At 43.3% G+C, this 15,005-nt stretch overlaps 1 protein-coding gene across 3 annotated transcripts in view; it reads right to left on the reverse strand.

Annotated features, from left to right (window-relative positions):
* The window catches only part of ncapg (non-SMC condensin I complex, subunit G), a 100,413-nt gene that overhangs the window by 7,834 nt on the left and 77,574 nt on the right, over positions 1-15,005 (reverse strand). The window contains exons 1-19 of one of the 3 annotated variants that reach the window (XM_083532355.1): positions 11,800-11,914; positions 9,640-9,757; positions 9,242-9,451; positions 8,928-9,156; positions 8,671-8,816; positions 8,245-8,329; positions 7,925-8,117; positions 7,671-7,820; positions 7,357-7,497; positions 6,975-7,098; positions 6,798-6,887; positions 6,434-6,616; positions 5,610-5,663; positions 5,012-5,122; positions 4,797-4,916; positions 4,496-4,711; positions 4,236-4,417; positions 3,983-4,130; positions 3,654-3,824 (exon numbers count right to left, since the gene is read on the reverse strand). In XM_083532355.1, coding sequence (XP_083388481.1) covers positions 3,654-3,824; positions 3,983-4,130; positions 4,236-4,417; positions 4,496-4,711; positions 4,797-4,916; positions 5,012-5,122; positions 5,610-5,663; positions 6,434-6,616; positions 6,798-6,887; positions 6,975-7,098; positions 7,357-7,497; positions 7,671-7,820; positions 7,925-8,117; positions 8,245-8,329; positions 8,671-8,816; positions 8,928-9,156; positions 9,242-9,451; positions 9,640-9,747 — 2,661 coding nt within the window. In that variant the 5' untranslated portion in view covers positions 9,748-9,757; positions 11,800-11,914. Of the gene's footprint in view, positions 1-3,653; positions 3,825-3,982; positions 4,131-4,235; positions 4,418-4,495; positions 4,712-4,796; positions 4,917-5,011; positions 5,123-5,609; positions 5,664-6,433; positions 6,617-6,797; positions 6,888-6,974; positions 7,099-7,356; positions 7,498-7,670; positions 7,821-7,924; positions 8,118-8,244; positions 8,330-8,670; positions 8,817-8,927; positions 9,157-9,241; positions 9,452-9,639; positions 9,758-11,799; positions 11,915-15,005 lie in introns of those variants that run through there. The other 2 variants (XM_083532356.1, XM_083532357.1) reach the window with 2 other exon arrangements.

Here is a 15,005-nt window from a genome sequence, read left to right on the forward strand (position 1 = left end):
GTGTGTGTGTGTTACCTGCAGGAATGTGTGTGTGTGTGTGTGTGTGTGTGTGTGTGTGTTACCTGCAGGAATGTGTGTGTGTGTGTGTGTGTGTGTGTGTGTTACCTGCAGGAATGTGTGTGTGTGTGTGTGTGTTACCTGCAGGAATGTGTGTGTGTGTGTGTGTGTGTGTGTGTGTTACCTGCAGGAATGTGTGTGTGTGTGTGTGTGTGTGTGTGTGTTACCTGCAGGAATGTGTGTGTGTGTGTGTGTGTGTTACCTGCAGGAATGTGTGTGTGTGTGTGTGTGTTACCTGCAGGAATGTGTGTGTGTGTGTGTGTGTGTGTGTGTGTGTTACCTGCAGGAATGTGTGTGTGTGTGTGTGTGTGTGTGTGTGTGTTACCTGCAGGAATGTGTGTGTGTGTGTTACCTGCAGGAATGTGTGTGTGTGTGTGTGTGTGTGTGTGTGTGTGTTACCTGCAGGAATGTGTGTGTGTGTGTGTGTGTTACCTGCAGGAATGTGTGTGTGTGTGTGTGTGTGTGTGTTACCTGCAGGAATGTGTGTGTGTGTGTGTGTGTGTGTTACCTGCAGGAATGTGTGTGTGTGTGTGTGTGTGTGTGTGTTACCTGCAGGAATGTGTGTGTGTGTGTGTGTGTGTGTGTGTTACCTGCAGGAATGTGTGTGTGTGTGTGTGTGTGTGTTACCTGCAGGAATGTGTGTGTGTGTGTGTGTGTGTGTTACCTGCAGGTGTGTGTGTGTGTGTGTGTTACCTGCAGGTGTGTGTGTGTGTGTGTGTTACCTGCAGGTGTGTGTGTGTGTGTGTGTTACCTGCAGGTGTGTGTGTGTGTGTGTGTTACCTGCAGGTGTGTGTGTGTGTGTGTGTTACCTGCAGGTGTGTGTGTGTGTGTGTGTTACCTGCAGGTGTGTGTGTGTGTGTGTGTTACCTGCAGGTGTGTGTGTGTGTGTGTGTTACCTGCAGGTGTGTGTGTGTGTGTGTGTTACCTGCAGGTGTGTGTGTGTGTGTGTGTTACCTGCAGGTGTGTGTGTGTGTGTGTGTTACCTGCAGGAGTGTGTGTGTGTGTGTGTTACCTGCAGGAATGTGTGTGTGTGTGTGTTACCTGCAGGAATGTGTGTGTGTGTGTGTTACCTGCAGGAATGTGTGTGTGTGTGTGTTACCTGCAGGAATGTGTGTGTGTGTGTGTGTGTGTGTTACCTGCAGGTGTGTGTGTGTGTGTGTGTGTGTGTGTGTTACCTGCAGGTGTGTGTGTGTGTGTGTGTGTGTGTGTGTTACCTGCAGGTGTGTGTGTGTGTGTGTGTGTGTGTGTGTGTTACCTGCAGGTGTGTGTGTGTGTGTGTGTTACCTGCAGGTGTGTGTGTGTGTGTGTGTTACCTGCAGGTGTGTGTGTGTGTGTGTGTTACCTGCAGGTGTGTGTGTGTGTGTGTGTTACCTGCAGGTGTGTGTGTGTGTGTGTGTTACCTGCAGGTGTGTGTGTGTGTGTGTGTTACCTGCAGGTGTGTGTGTGTGTGTGTGTTACCTGCAGGTGTGTGTGTGTGTGTGTGTTACCTGCAGGAGTGTGTGTGTGTGTGTGTTACCTGCAGGAGTGTGTGTGTGTGTGTGTTACCTGCAGGAGTGTGTGTGTGTGTGTGTTACCTGCAGGAATGTGTGTGTGTGTGTGTTACCTGCAGGAATGTGTGTGTGTGTGTGTTACCTGCAGGAATGTGTGTGTGTGTGTGTTACCTGCAGGAATGTGTGTGTGTGTGTGTTACCTGCAGGAATGTGTGTGTGTGTGTGTTACCTGCAGGAATGTGTGTGTGTGTGTGTTACCTGCAGGAATGTGTGTGTGTGTGTGTGTGTGTGTGTGTGTGTTACCTGCAGGAATGTGTGTGTGTGTGTGTGTGTGTGTGTGTGTGTTACCTGCAGGAATGTGTGTGTGTGTGTGTGTGTGTGTGTGTGTGTTACCTGCAGGAATGTGTGTGTGTGTGTGTGTGTTACCTGCAGGAATGTGTGTGTGTGTGTGTGTGTTACCTGCAGGAATGTGTGTGTGTGTGTGTGTGTTACCTGCAGGAATGTGTGTGTGTGTGTGTGTGTGTGTGTGTTACCTGCAGGAATGTGTGTGTGTGTGTGTGTGTGTGTGTGTTACCTGCAGGAATGTGTGTGTGTGTGTGTGTGTGTGTGTTACCTGCAGGAATGTGTGTGTGTGTGTGTGTGTGTGTGTTACCTGCAGGAATGTGTGTGTGTGTGTGTGTGTGTGTGTTACCTGCAGGAATGTGTGTGTGTGTGTGTGTGTGTGTGTTACCTGCAGGAATGTGTGTGTGTGTGTGTGTGTGTGTGTTACCTGCAGGAATGTGTGTGTGTGTGTGTGTGTGTGTGTTACCTGCAGGAATGTGTGTGTGTGTGTGTGTGTGTGTGTTACCTGCAGGAATGTGTGTGTGTGTGTGTGTGTGTGTGTTACCTGCAGGAATGTGTGTGTGTGTGTGTGTGTGTGTGTGTTACCTGCAGGAATGTGTGTGTGTGTGTGTGTGTGTGTGTGTGTTACCTGCAGGAATGTGTGTGTGTGTGTGTGTGTGTGTGTGTTACCTGCAGGAATGTGTGTGTGTGTGTGTGTGTGTGTGTGTTACCTGCAGGAATGTGTGTGTGTGTGTGTGTGTGTGTGTGTTACCTGCAGGAATGTGTGTGTGTGTGTGTGTGTGTGTGTGTTACCTGCAGGAATGTGTGTGTGTGTGTGTGTGTGTGTGTGTTACCTGCAGGAATGTGTGTGTGTGTGTGTGTGTGTGTGTTACCTGCAGGAATGTGTGTGTGTGTGTGTGTGTGTGTGTTACCTGCAGGAATGTGTGTGTGTGTGTGTGTGTGTGTGTGTTACCTGCAGGAATGTGTGTGTGTGTGTGTGTGTGTGTGTTACCTGCAGGAATGTGTGTGTGTGTGTGTGTGTGTGTGTGTGTGTTACCTGCAGGAATGTGTGTGTGTGTGTGTGTGTGTGTGTTACCTGCAGGAATGTGTGTGTGTGTGTGTGTGTGTGTGTGTTACCTGCAGGAATGTGTGTGTGTGTGTGTGTGTGTGTGTGTTACCTGCAGGAATGTGTGTGTGTGTGTGTGTGTGTGTGTTACCTGCAGGAATGTGTGTGTGTGTGTGTGTGTGTGTGTGTGTTACCTGCAGGAATGTGTGTGTGTGTGTGTGTGTGTGTTACCTGCAGGAATGTGTGTGTGTGTGTGTGTGTGTGTTTACCTGCAGGAATGTGTGTGTGTGTGTGTGTGTGTGTTACCTGCAGGAATGTGTGTGTGTGTGTGTGTGTGTGTGTTACCTGCAGGAATGTGTGTGTGTGTGTGTGTGTGTGTGTGTGTTACCTGCAGGAATGTGTGTGTGTGTGTGTGTGTTACCTGCAGGAATGTGTGTGTGTGTGTGTGTGTGTGTTACCTGCAGGAATGTGTGTGTGTGTGTGTGTTACCTGCAGGAATGTGTGTGTGTTACCTGCAGGAATGTGTGTGTGTGTGTGTGTTACCTGCAGGAATGTGTGTGTGTGTGTGTGTTACCTGCAGGAATGTGTGTGTGTTACCTGCAGGAATGTGTGTGTGTTACCTGCAGGAATGTGTGTGTGTTACCTGCAGGAATGTGTGTGTGTTACCTGCAGGAATGTGTGTGTGTGTGTGTGTGTGTGTGTGTGTGTGTGTGTGTTACCTGCAGGATGTCATTAAGGAGCTGCTGCAGTTCGTCGTTAGCGAGTCCCCGATCGGTGCTGATCTCTAAAGTGGTGAGGGTCTTGCAGTACAGACGCACCTCGGGAGCAGACGTGTCTCGCAGAATCTCGTTACACACTCGCACGGCCAGAGAGTCGTGCACACTCGCTCCCTGAAACCCCACAGAGGGTAGAGAACATGCTCAGCCACCCTCCTCCGTCATGAGTTCAAATCCCAGCCACACCAGGCTGCTTGGACCCTGAGCAGGTCCCTTAACCCCCTAACTGCTAAGTGGCGTTTGCCAAATGTAAATGATGTTGGAGTTCGTACCTGGGATCGATCGCTGGAGCGCGTGAGCTCTGTGAAGAGCTCGGCGACGTTGTTGGCGTCGATTTCGGAGAGAGGAGACGTGGCCGGGGCGTTGAATAACGTCCGCATGGTGGGAATGAAGCTCTCCTCTACGCACTCCTGATGAGCTCTAAAGGATAAAGAGAGAGCAAACCGGAACCCTGAAAATCTCCTTGTTGCCCAGAACCCGACCCAGAGCACCACGCTAACACGAATCTGGTGTTTGCATGGTTACCTGTGCGAGTGTGTGTAGAGCTGCAGGAACACTCCAATGCAGTGTCTCAGCCGCTGGTCCTCTTCAGTCAGTGGGTTATACCAGAGCAGAATGAGGCGAGTGAGCAGCTTCACGCTCACCATCCTGCCACAGTACAGCAGCTTGCACACACACTCCACCGTCTCGGTGCGCAGCTCACAGATCTATAAACATGGCATATATATGACTTTCATCTAACACAAGCCACAAGCGCACACACACACACACACACACACACACACCTCACTGTCCAAGAACTCAGCCAGCAGCTTTAGGATGCTTTGTATAGGATTGTCCTCCTCCTCAACTGGACCGTCTTCTTGTCCGTCACCGCCATCTTGCATGGTTTGCGGGGGGGCGGGGCTTTCACGCAGCATGTCCACTCCGTTCAAGAGCAGCTGATCGACCACTGCTCTAAGAGCGCTGATTCTGATCTTAGGCTCATCCAGCTGGGTGATCTTTAAATACACACACACACACACAAATTTGGCGTTCTGATTTTCTAAACAGGAAGGTGCACACCCGTGTGTTCGTGTGTGTTACCTGCAGCAGGAGAACCAGGTGTGTCTTGGCGAGGTCTTTGCTGTGGAGAGCTGCAGTGCCCAAACACACTACAGCCATGTTCCTCACTGCAGCGTTCGAGTTAGACACACAGGGCAATACCTACACACACAACTCTTATTACACACTAAAACTCACAGTTATTGTGTGTGTGTGTGTGTGTGTGTGTGTGTGTGTATGTATATATGTGTGTATACCAATGAGTCTAGGAGGCCATTGATGGTTGGACAGATGCCTCGATGAACGTTTATCTGTTTCAGGGCCTCGGCGTACATCGTCAGACACTTCAGCAATGTCTCAGGGTCGTTCTGCGTGCATGTGCACACACACACACACACACACACACACAAAAATCAGTGTATTGTTGGTAGTAAAGCGAGCGTAGCTTAGCGAGCACCAAAGCTTTGATTCACACGATTACTTATAGCTGGCATAATGGGCTCTAGCAAGCGGTCAGCTCAGGCATGCAGATCAGCCCCCCATCACATCCAGCTGCCGATTATTTCCCGATTTACTTTGGGGAGTCATCTATCGGTTGGGACATATTTACCAGTAATATGTGGACACCTAGCGATCATACCCATAAGTTCTTTGTGAATGTCGTATTATATGTAGAAACCCCCCCTGCCCCTAGTGATGTCAGAAGCTGCTATGCTTTAAGGAAGCCTGGGTGCATCTGGTGTTGTTCAGAAAGGCCAAAATATGGCTGTGTGACAGGCAGCTGTCCACATACTTCTGGGCATATGGCGTACATTAAACTTAAAAGCTTAAAAGTTGGATCTACGTTCAATGTACCTTTATAAAGCTTAAAGATGAAATATTGGAGAGTTCTAGACCTAAAACCGAGAACTGACCACACACACACGTAAACAGACTTTAATCATTGTTATTTTTTAAATAAGTAATAATAATAATAATAATAATAATAATTGCAATATTAAAAGTAAACATTAGGGGTGGAACTGTACAGGACTTTTGGTACTGTGCCCATGTGTACCGAATGCAATCCTACTTACAATCCGAGTTTCCTCACCAACATATTAAGTGACGACCTGCAAGTTTGTTTAGTTTCTACCTCACACTTGAACAAATGCATGAATAAAGGATGGAAGGAATAAATTAATTTATGAATAAATATATTTGAATGAATAAATAATCTTGTTAAAGTATGCTGAAGTAAGTAGAACAGTTCAGTGGAGCACATCTTTAGAAAATTAATATTACATATAAAACACACACTTTTTTTTATTATTACCCAAATGGTGTGTAAACTATTTAATTGAATTATTCAATAAATTTAGTTTATGCCAATTTAACCGATTACTCAATCTAATCAATGTAATAAAGTGGATTAATTAGATTTATTCGGTTTTATTTTGGACTTAAACCAAGCAGGCATTTTATTTAAAACTGTTTTTAAAAATGCAAACTGTTCACTAATGTTAATAAGAATAATCTGCATTAATAAAAAAGAAAAATGACAGTGATGTTCTGCGTTTCTGAACTGTGTTCACCCTGAGGAACGTAGCGAATCGATCGTGTGTGCCGTTAAACCCCTAGCGCACGACATGATCGTAAAACTATATTACAAAATGAGGACACTACAAACGTTCGAGTACCTTCTCTGCGTGCTGCTCTTTCACGGCCTCTGTGTGTGTGTTCTGCTCTGCCAACTGGTTCTTCAGCTCCTCCAGCTCGGTGATTGAGTTCTTCAACTCGGCAGCGCGGCTGAAATCCTGAGCGCTGATGCACTCTTCCAGCTGCTGCTTACACTCCATAATACACACCTTCACCTCCGCCAGCTGCAAACAGACAAAGAGAGAGAGGGAAATGACAAATTACCAGGGATGAAAGTTTTCATAAGTACCAGAAAGGCATTTTGAGCTAAAAGCTGCATATTGGTAAGAAAAGGTGTAGACAGCATGGTAGACATCAGAGGCGTGTTTATTTACAGTACATCGAATCATTTGTGTAAAGACTCACTCTGACTTGTCGCTTGCGTTTTTCATTCTGGTCCTCAGTTTCAGTGACGGGCACGATCGGCTCCCTCACGTCCGAGATGATCTCAGCTACCTGAGCATCACGACACAAAAGCCTTCATTTAATTCTGAGGGTTTATTCAGTCTGACCGCGTGCGCGCGCGCACACACACACACACACCGTTGCGATGCGTTGCTGGTCATCATGGATAATCGTCATGAGTCTCTGCACCAGCTGACTGATCAGCGAGAGGGGTGTATTTGGCAGCACGAGCATCTCCTTCAAGACTGCGAACACACGCTTTCTGGTAGGAAAAGTAGGAAATTGATTAAGTTTTTCTCATTCATGTTCCTGTTCATATTAAACACACATGCTGTAGATCAGGGAAAGGGTAACTGGTGACCCGTGGTATCTTTAAATATGGCTCACAGGACCACGTCAGCCTGCTCGAGTACATTAATAATCTGGCCCCTGGTATAAACAAAAGAAGGTTGAAGGTATGAAAGTTACCCATCCCAGTTGTAGATTTTTGTCTATTTCACGTTTATAACACGTGCATTACCTTCCTCCCTCTTCGGCAGTGTCCAAGCAGTCTACTAGCTGGATGAGCTGCTGCGTGATGAACTCTTTCATCATCACGGACTCCAGCTGAGTCAGATCAGATCGGTCATCTTCACACATGGCTGGAAGGGTCTTCATATAACTACACGCAAAGAACGGAATTCAACATAATGGAGCGGTTTTACAGTGTGTGTGTGTGTTTGTGTGTGTGTGTGTACACAAATATTCTTAAGGCATACTGGCATATGTTCTCGTCTGTGGAAAGTGTGTTTGAACAGGAAACCCACCCCGAAGTATAAAGCTGTGTGTATTTACCTGTACAGGTACTCAGCATACAGAGCCGGTTCGGGTAACAGTTTTTCCATAAGCTCCTCCCCCTCGTCTCCTTTACTCTTCACAAACTCGCACAGTGCACGCCACAACAGCACGTTCTCACACGTCAGGGCATCTATTGGGATCAGCTTTCTATACACACACACACACACACACACACACACACACACACACTTAATACAGCGGTATATGATTGGAGCTATGGAAAACATTTCGTCTCACTGAACAACTCGCACCTGTCGTCCAGTTTTGCTGCATTCAGAAGCTCATCAGGGGTCGTCACTACAGAGAAGTGGGCGTGCAGGGCAGACACTGCGGTGTCGGCACAGTTCTCGACGTCCAGCCTGTGGAGTAGCTGCAGCACATCTCCCTGAAGGAGACGCAGCCAGGAGGGAAGGAGCGTCTGCTTCACCACCTCCTTCACCGAGGCTGAACGAGCACATGAACATTTACTGCTACGCACTCGCATCACACGCAAGCGACATGGCGAACCAGTTCTACGGTGTCTATTCTCAAGCCCTATTCACGCATGCGCAAACACACACACACTACTAACCTGCAGAGTCGTTGAGTCCTTGCTGCAGCAGGCTGACTCTCTGAGCGATGGACAAAGCTCGGATATGCACTTTCTCAGCAAGCACCTGAGACACACAACCAGACGTCTGTTTAGATCAGGATTGGAACACTACGCCAACAATAACACTCATGTTGAAAGGAGGGTTGCATTATTTTGTGTGCAGGATTCATTCTCCTGCAAGATTTCTCTTCCAACGACGTTTAAAGTTTCCTGTTAAAGGCAAACCTGCAGTTTTATAAACTGGAATTTTGCAACCCTGGTTCTAAGGCAGGAGTCGAAAAGTATTCGGTGTGGGATTTATGAGCTCCGCTGGGAAAATATTATTTTAAATATAAATCCTTAATAATGTTTCACAAGAAAATGGAGACGATACAAAGCTCAATATCTCAAAATTGTGTGTGTTACCTGATAGGCCAATTTGCGGACTTTCTCTTTAACGTCTCGAGTACGTCTGTAGATTTTGGGCAGTGTGAGGGCGGAGGGGGCAATGCAGGACAAGACGGCTCTCCGCACCTCAGGATTCGAGTCGTTCTCCAAAATCAGCATGTAGGCTTTAACACACACACACACACACACACACACACACACACACACTTATGAAAAAACTATAGAAACACTAAAAGTACCCTTATAACTTGCGGATGCTGTAAGGGTGTGTGTACCTTTGACCGTGGGGCAGTCAGGGTTCTCGGGGTCCTGCAGGCGGGCCATGGCGAGCGCAGCCTGTATCCTGACGTTGGGGTACTTATCAGTGACGCGTATCAACATGGCCTCGTGGATGCGGTCGCACAGCCCGTCGTCAATCTGCGCGTTCTCACTCAGGCTGCCCAGCAACTTGTTCACCAGCTGACACGCTCGGAAGCGCACCGCATGGCTGCTCACGCCGTGGCACTGCGACACACAGGGATCTTCATTTCAGAGGCTGAAGCAGGTCTTAAAAGATTGATTGCAATTCTGGGGCCCCACTAGAAATTACCTCCAACAGGAAGTTGAAGAGGAAGTTCAGAAATGTATCCTCCTCTTCCTCCTCGTCTTCCTCCTCCTCGTCGGCAGGGGTCTCGAAGCTAGCGGCAAACTTCACCACAAAGTCAATGACGTGTTCCACCGCCGGCTCTCTGGTGTACACGATCATCGCATATTTGAGGCACCGCAGAAACTCCTCGTGGAACTCGGTTTTATCCTGTAACTACACACACACACACACACACACACACACACACACACACACACACACACACACACACACACACACACACACACACACACACACACACACACACACACACACACACACACACACACACACTTGAGATCTCACTCATGGTCATGATTAACAAAATCATGGGGAATGGTCAGAAAGAGAACACACTTTACCTTAGAATACATGTTTTGCAGACTGGCCACCAGCTTGGCCTTGTTGTTGTGCGCTTTCTGAGCACGCTGGAACGTTTCACGGATCTCCAGTTTAGAATCGGTCGTCATGGTGACACTCCTAAAACACACCAAAAAAAAAAAAAAACATTAATATGTTCATAGGGTTGCAAAATTCCGGGAATTTGCAAGACAGGAAACTTTCCATGGGAATTAACAAGGAAAATATGGGAATTACCATGTATAAATTTGGGATTTACAAAATTGCAGGTTGGCCTATAACAGGGAACTGAAATGTAGTTGGGGAAAAAAAATCTTGCGGGATAATCTTGGGTTAAAACAACCAGATTTAATGCAATTTCAGTTCAATTTCTAGCTGTACATTCATCAATCACATGCACAGTGCACACTTACTGCAGTGCTACTGAGGCCACGCCCCCTACATGCAATGTGTATTTCTTCATAAAACACACCATTTCTTAAACCCTTACACAAAATAATGTCCAAAAAATGTCCATGTTGGCGAGTGTTCACGTATATTTCATAAATATTAAATAAAACGAAATGTAAGCTAGCACTACTTTAAATTACGATTGTTTTTTTTGTTTTTTTTAAGACATCTTATGCTCATCGAGCCTGCATATATTTGATCGAAATACAGAACAAAACAAAAAGCTGTAAAACATATATTAAGAAATATCTATAATTGTTCTCCTTACGATTAAATTTCTCTCTCTTTTTTTTTTTATCTGCATTCGTTTGCATGCGTGTCAGCTGATGACCAAACAAAACATTTATATTTAGGTGTGTATATGATACCGTTTATAGTCATTTCCCCAAATTTCTAATGAATTCTGATAAATTCCCATCAATTCCAAGTTTCCAACATGGAATATTATCAAAAACCCCCAGATGAATTTCCCACAGAAAGTTTCTGGAAATATGGGGGGAATTTTCCACCCCTTTGCAACCCTATATGTTCGTCATATCTGACTTCAAAATAGACAGTGGACCCAAAGTCTGAATGGAGACGCACAGGACCGGAGTTCTGGGATGGAAATCTAAGAAAAGCTGTCTGACATCTAAAAGTTCAAAGTGTAAGCAACCAGATTTTCCAGGAAAGACCTGGAGATGCACCCCAACGATGAGAAACGGGTTCTGCATTTATGTATTAGACGTGATCGTACAGCGTTCCAGGAGATTACTCCTGACCCTCTTGTCAAAGTTTTCCAAACTTCCTGACACTCATTTTCTAATTTCGTTTCTAAGAGCCATGTTGTCTTCATGTGATGGTTTATACCACCATTCTCCCAAAGTTTCCTTTCCCTTTCTCTATATCTCTGCCGGTTTTTATACTCCGTGCAATGCACGAGGTGGTATCAACAAGTTTTGGACACGTTCCACAAGCGGCAGGAACACTGGGAACGCTGTATTGCTGTGCAAGAGAACTGTTATGAAGGTGATGGTGTGTGAATGAAGTTCTTTCTTGTAAACAGAGGCAGTCTTTTTGATACCAGCGTGTACACCTCTCAAAGCGTGTCAGGAGTCGAGGCAATGCACTTACATGCAAACTTAAATATATTTATATATTACAACTTTATTTCTCCCTTTTTAACTTCAGTTCCTTCAGGGTTTGATGTTGAAATGCCCCTGGTGCAGTGCCAAACTGTGTTTTATATATAAAATAACAAAGCAGTTCCTTGTTCATACAAGCTTACACAAGATCAATAACACTATTAAATAAATATATTCATTTAGATATGCTTAATCACCGCTTATTGCTTCATCTCCAGACACGATTATAGACTAGTGCGGAAAGGAATCGACTCAGTGTACCGAACCGAACTAGATGAGTCGATTCACTGAAAATACTCTTATTATTCAGCTAAGATGTCCCCGAAACCATACACATGACAAATAAACTCACATTAAATGTACATTTTTGTTTAATTTTGTAGCTCCTGCATGAATTTAATCAGGTTTTTAACCAACAAAAACTAAAGCGCTGTTAGCAACACAGCTAACAGTTACACTACCCATGGGGGGAAATAAAAACACATAACGCTGCACAGCAAAAATAACCATTTTCGTTTAAACATTAACCCCTCAAAAACAAGTAAATTGAATATATTATATAATAAAATTATGAAAATTAACACGTACTCTGAGTGGCTTCTCCTCTACACAAGCTCTGTATCCAACCGCCAGTTTTTCAAATCCAAAATCTCGCGATTTTTCACCTCAAATCCGTTCCTGAGACGGGACTAGTTCTCGCGCATGCGCAGACAGCCATCGGTATCTCCGCCATATTGGACGGTTTTGGAATTAATTTAATCTGAAATAAATAATAAAAAATATATAAAAATAATAATAATGTGTAGTTGCTGTACAAAAAAAAAGGAAAGAAAAATCCAAAAACAGTTATATATAAATTAAAGTGTAATTATATACATAAAATATACTTTGATTACTTAAAGTTATATATAATTAAAATAAAATATACTGATATATATATATATATATATATATATATATATATATATATATATATATATATATATATATATATATATATATATATCAGTTTTATATATACAGTTTTTATATATAGTTTTACTAATAATTAGTACCGTATATTACTAATAATTAATAATGTTAGTAAATGGTGCACAAAAAAAAATTAAAAATAAAAATTATATAAAATTGGTCTGTGTATAGTGATTAATTATTGTTATTATTATTATTGTTGTTGTTGTTGTTGTTGGTGGTGGTGGTGGTGGTATTATTATTTATTAATAATAGACTATGTGAAAGTGTGTTTAAGTAGTTAAAGCACTGGACTTTGGTTTGGGAGGTCATAAATTTAAATCCCAGAACCTCCAAGCTGGGACAAGCTGCCAATGCTCGGCCCTTGAGGCCCTCGAGGCCCCCAACCCTCAACTGCTGAGCTGTAAATCACTCTGGATAAGAAGTAAAGAGAACAGATTCTTAGGAGGTTGTTAAGGCATTGAACTCTGGATCGGAAGGTCACAAGTTCAAATCCCAGCACAACAGAGCTGCCACTGCTGATCAACTGCTCAGTTGTAAGTCATTCTGGATAAGGTTAGGATAAGGATAATCAGTAAGTGTGTGTGTGTGTGTGTGTGTGTGTGTGTGTGTGTGTGTGTGTGTGTGTGTGTGTGTGTGTTTCAAGTTGTATTTGTCATATGTACAAATGTCAGTAACAGTTTGTGCAATAAAATTCTTAAGTCAGGCTCCAGGCAAACTACAGCAATATTAAATATTAAACATTAAACAGAAAAATGGTGAACTAATGGACTAAAATGGAGAAAAATGAGAGGAAAGTAATAATGAGGCATAAGAAAGTTTTAATTATTTACAAATGTATATGTTTGGTTAGCAACAAATACGCAAAGAAACGTAGTGTAAAAATGTGTGTGTGTGTGTGTGTGTGTGTGTGTGTGTGTGTGTGTGTGTAGAGTTGGATAAATCCAGCAGGGGGCAGCAGAGGTATACAAATTAGTCTTGTACCCTAATTTCATCTTTCAGACAGCACATTTTATTTTCCATTTAATATTTACTAATGACAAACTTAAACTACATCCTACAGTTATATACACAACTGTATGTATTTAATAAACTCCAGAAAACTCCTCACATCCAAGTCAAATATTTAACCTCCTTCCATCCACTAGGAGACACAGGAACAAACGTGCGAGAACCAGCAGGTTCAGGAGCAGGTATTTTTAACAACCATCACCCTACTGAACTCCACACTGCACAGCATGGACACTGATAACTGCTTTACTGATTCTACTGCCAGTAATCATCATGCAATTCTGCTCCACTCTGGACTTTCTGTGTCATCTAATGAATATATGTTTATATTTATTCTTAGTGCACATTTCCCAGAGCCTTTATATTTATTTGTTGTACATTCATCCCCTTTTACATTGCATTTGCATGATTTACATAAATTAGCATAATTATCTATCTATCTATCTATCTATCTATCTATCTATCTATCTATCTATCTATCTATCTATCTATCTATCTATCTATCTAATTTAATTTAATTTAATTTAATTAAATTTCTTAATCTATTTAATAACATTTCTTGAATAATTTATAAAAAATAAACATATAATTAAATGTATAATAGAACATATCTGGGGAATAAACATGTATAAATATAGCATTTTTATGACATTTTTAATGATTTTTAAAATGATTTTCATTATACGGAGGCAGACAGTGGCAGGGTAATGTGACGTAGTCTCGATGTTGTGAAATGTTAACGTGAGAAAAAAAAAACACCTTGTATTTTTACTGGGAAACCACAAAGCCTCAGTTTCGGAAGATTTTTTAGTATCATTTACAAAGTGCTGAATCCTGACACATCTTACATAAAGAAACATTTCTTCACAGGAAACTTCGGCACACTGAAAATTAAATGTAAAAAATGGCATATAAAATACACAATAAGGTTATATGGCAGGTCTGAACAAGTTACTGTGAAAATAATCAGAGATGCTTTTATTGGATAGAAATCAACCCCTTCTGACCAACTGGAATAAAGAAATCTGAATCTGAGATCAGTGGTGTAAAGTGTTTGAGTGAATGTACTTCGTTACTGTACTTAAATTCTTTTTTGGCTAATTTCTAGAATTGTGTATCCAAGATATAATCAATTTTGACTCTCTGTTTAACTGCATTTATCATTAACTCGATGTACTTTTTACTCCATGATATTTTAATTAACAGTGAGCGTTACATTTACATTTCACAGTTTCTGATTTATTGCACTGGAGAGAAGGGGAATGAAAGTCAGTAGAAGTAAGACAGAGTACATGTGTGTGAATGAGAGGGAGGGCAGTGGAGGGGTGCGGTTGCAGGGAAAAGAGGTGGAGAAGGTGGAGGAGTTCAGGTACCTGGGGGTTAACAGTGCAAAGTAATGGAGAGTGTGTTAGAGAAGTGAAGAAAAGAGTGCAGGCAGGGTGGAGTGGGTGGAGAAGAGTGATAGCAGGAGTGATTTGTGATAGAAGAGTATCTGTGAGAGTGAAAGGGAAAGTTTATAGGACTGTGGTGAGACCTGAGATGTTGTATGGATTAGAGACAGTGGCATTGAGTAAAAGACAGGAGGTGGAGCTGGAGGGAGCAGAGCTGAAGATGTTGAGATGTTCGTTGGTAATGACGAGGATGGACAGGATTATAAATGAGTTTATTAGAGGGACAGCGCATGTAGGACGTTTTGGAGACAAGGTGAGCGAGGTGTGATTGAGATGGTTTGGACATGTGCAGAGGAGGGACATGGGGTATATCAGTAGGAGAATGCTGAGGATGGAGCCACCAGGAAGAAGGAAAAAAGG

This window comes from Silurus aristotelis (genome assembly GCF_946808225.1).
Source record: "Silurus aristotelis genome assembly, chromosome: 27".
Lineage (NCBI taxonomy): Eukaryota > Metazoa > Chordata > Actinopteri > Siluriformes > Siluridae > Silurus > Silurus aristotelis.